General features: G+C 34.4%; 1 protein-coding gene across 1 annotated transcript; it reads right to left on the bottom strand.

Annotated features, from left to right (window-relative positions):
- Window positions 1–792: 792 nt before the first annotated feature.
- LOC137629837 (pro-resilin-like) lies at window positions 793–1,513 on the bottom strand. Its single transcript, XM_068361481.1, has 3 exons — window positions 1,454–1,513; window positions 1,199–1,309; window positions 793–1,062 (listed from the first exon to the last, which is right to left on the bottom strand). Exons 1-3 carry the CDS (start codon window positions 1,511–1,513, stop codon window positions 793–795), a joined length of 441 nt encoding a protein of 146 aa, XP_068217582.1.
- Between the last annotated feature and the right edge of the window lie 334 nt (window positions 1,514–1,847).

A 1,847-nucleotide genomic window follows, 5' to 3' on the forward strand; every position in this document is an offset into this window, starting at 1 on the left:
TTCATGACATATTAGGATACTCTACTGACACTATAAATAGTTTTAGAAACCATAATTGTCATTAGTTTTGATAATTTTATTACTGAGTCTTTATGATTTTTTTCCCCTAAAATTCAGCCATTTTTCAAACCCTACAAATGGTAAGTATAATTATATATTCAAGCTAGATCGTAAGTTGTTCATCTGATGTGTTTCGATTATTCCTAATTTTTCCTAATTCATTACTCTCGGAAGACCCAGTAAATAGAGTCATTTAAGACTTAAATAGAATTACAGTTTAAATGGAAGATATTAATTTTTTTTTCGATGCAGTTGTTTTTAAAAGAGATAAGATAAGAAAAGTCATCAAATGAAAATAATAAACGTTTTGCTCTTATTACAAATAGAAGAAACCGAATGTGTCTTGTGGGAAAAAAATGTGAAAGTAGACCAATTATTGAACACAACTATTCTTGGATCATTTTTCATAGATTGAAAAGTAGTTATTAAAAAAAAAAATGGTGGTGAAGGTTGGTTGTTTGAAGGAAAGTGTTGGCAAGCTGTGTGATGATATGAAGAGAAAATCTACACGATATTGACAAAGATTAGCAGAGCGTATTCATTTGGCTTGCATATCTATAGAAAATTTTTTTTATAATTTCCTTTGAATATATGTGATTTATTATTAGTCAAAGGATATTTTTAAGGGATATAACAAACACAAACAATTAATTCATAATATATATTAACCAATCTGAGTTATATTTTAGACGATTAAACAGTTAGTGACATTTGATCAGGAAGATAATGAGTTTAGGCATAAGAGGAGGACTTGGGCGTTGGGTATCCATTGTGAGTGGAGGTCTGTGGCCTTGGGTAGCGAGCTTCTCCTTCAAAAGTGACCTCGGCCAAGAAACCTGAATCTCCGTTGACCTCATAAGTGACCTTCTGAAGGCGACCATCAGGAAGAAGCACGAAATAAGATCCATCAGTGTTGTCACCCCTTCGCGATTCCTGGTGGCCGAAATCATTGCCTGAAGGACGGTCCTTTACCTCATACTCGAAGTCATAATGAGCTGGAGGCTGACAGGTTAAAGCAATGAGAAGAAGAAGAAGAAAAATAAAAACATTTTACTTTCTTTCAACTTGACATGTCTTTATATTGGTAATATATTCCTTTCTTTCATATTGGGTAAAACTATTAATCATAGACACTTACAAAACGTCCGTTTGATGCATTGGGTGGTCCGTAGGACTGGGAGGGTGGAGGGCCATAGGATCTGGGAGGCTCTGCAACAGCAAGTGCTACAATGGCGGCCAAGATTAAGACCTGAAACACATTTATCTCTCTTTAGGGTTTAGGAGTTTGTGTCCCCATCTCAATTTAGAAAATTTCAAGAGAAATTCAGTTTTTGATGTAAACTATAATATTCTTAAATCACATAATTTTTTTTTATCTTTAGGAATCCTTTACCTTCCCTTCCATGATGCTAGAGACGTCCAAGAAGAACTGATGGCGAGGAAGGCCTGGCATCTCTTTTATAGCCAGGCCATCTCAAGCCGTTCGTGCATCAAGTCACGATCCCAGAAAGTCACGGACAGGAAAGGATGCTAAAATGTATCAATAGAGTCCTAATCAAACATCCTATAACGGTTGTATCACGGAGTGCAACTGGGACTAGTAATAATGGAGGCAATATCAAAACATAGCCAGAACATCACATGAGCAGTCTTTTGTTTGATATAATTCTTCAAAATTTTAAAATCCAGATTCTCTTAATCTTTCTTACCGTGTATTATTTTTTATTAAAAAAGTTATTTATGTAATTTTTTTCTACATACATATTTAGAGCATTTGCTTTATTCAT

The sequence above is a fragment of the Palaemon carinicauda genome, chromosome 37 (assembly GCF_036898095.1).
Source record: "Palaemon carinicauda isolate YSFRI2023 chromosome 37, ASM3689809v2, whole genome shotgun sequence".
In the NCBI taxonomy this organism is placed as follows: domain Eukaryota; kingdom Metazoa; phylum Arthropoda; class Malacostraca; order Decapoda; family Palaemonidae; genus Palaemon; species Palaemon carinicauda.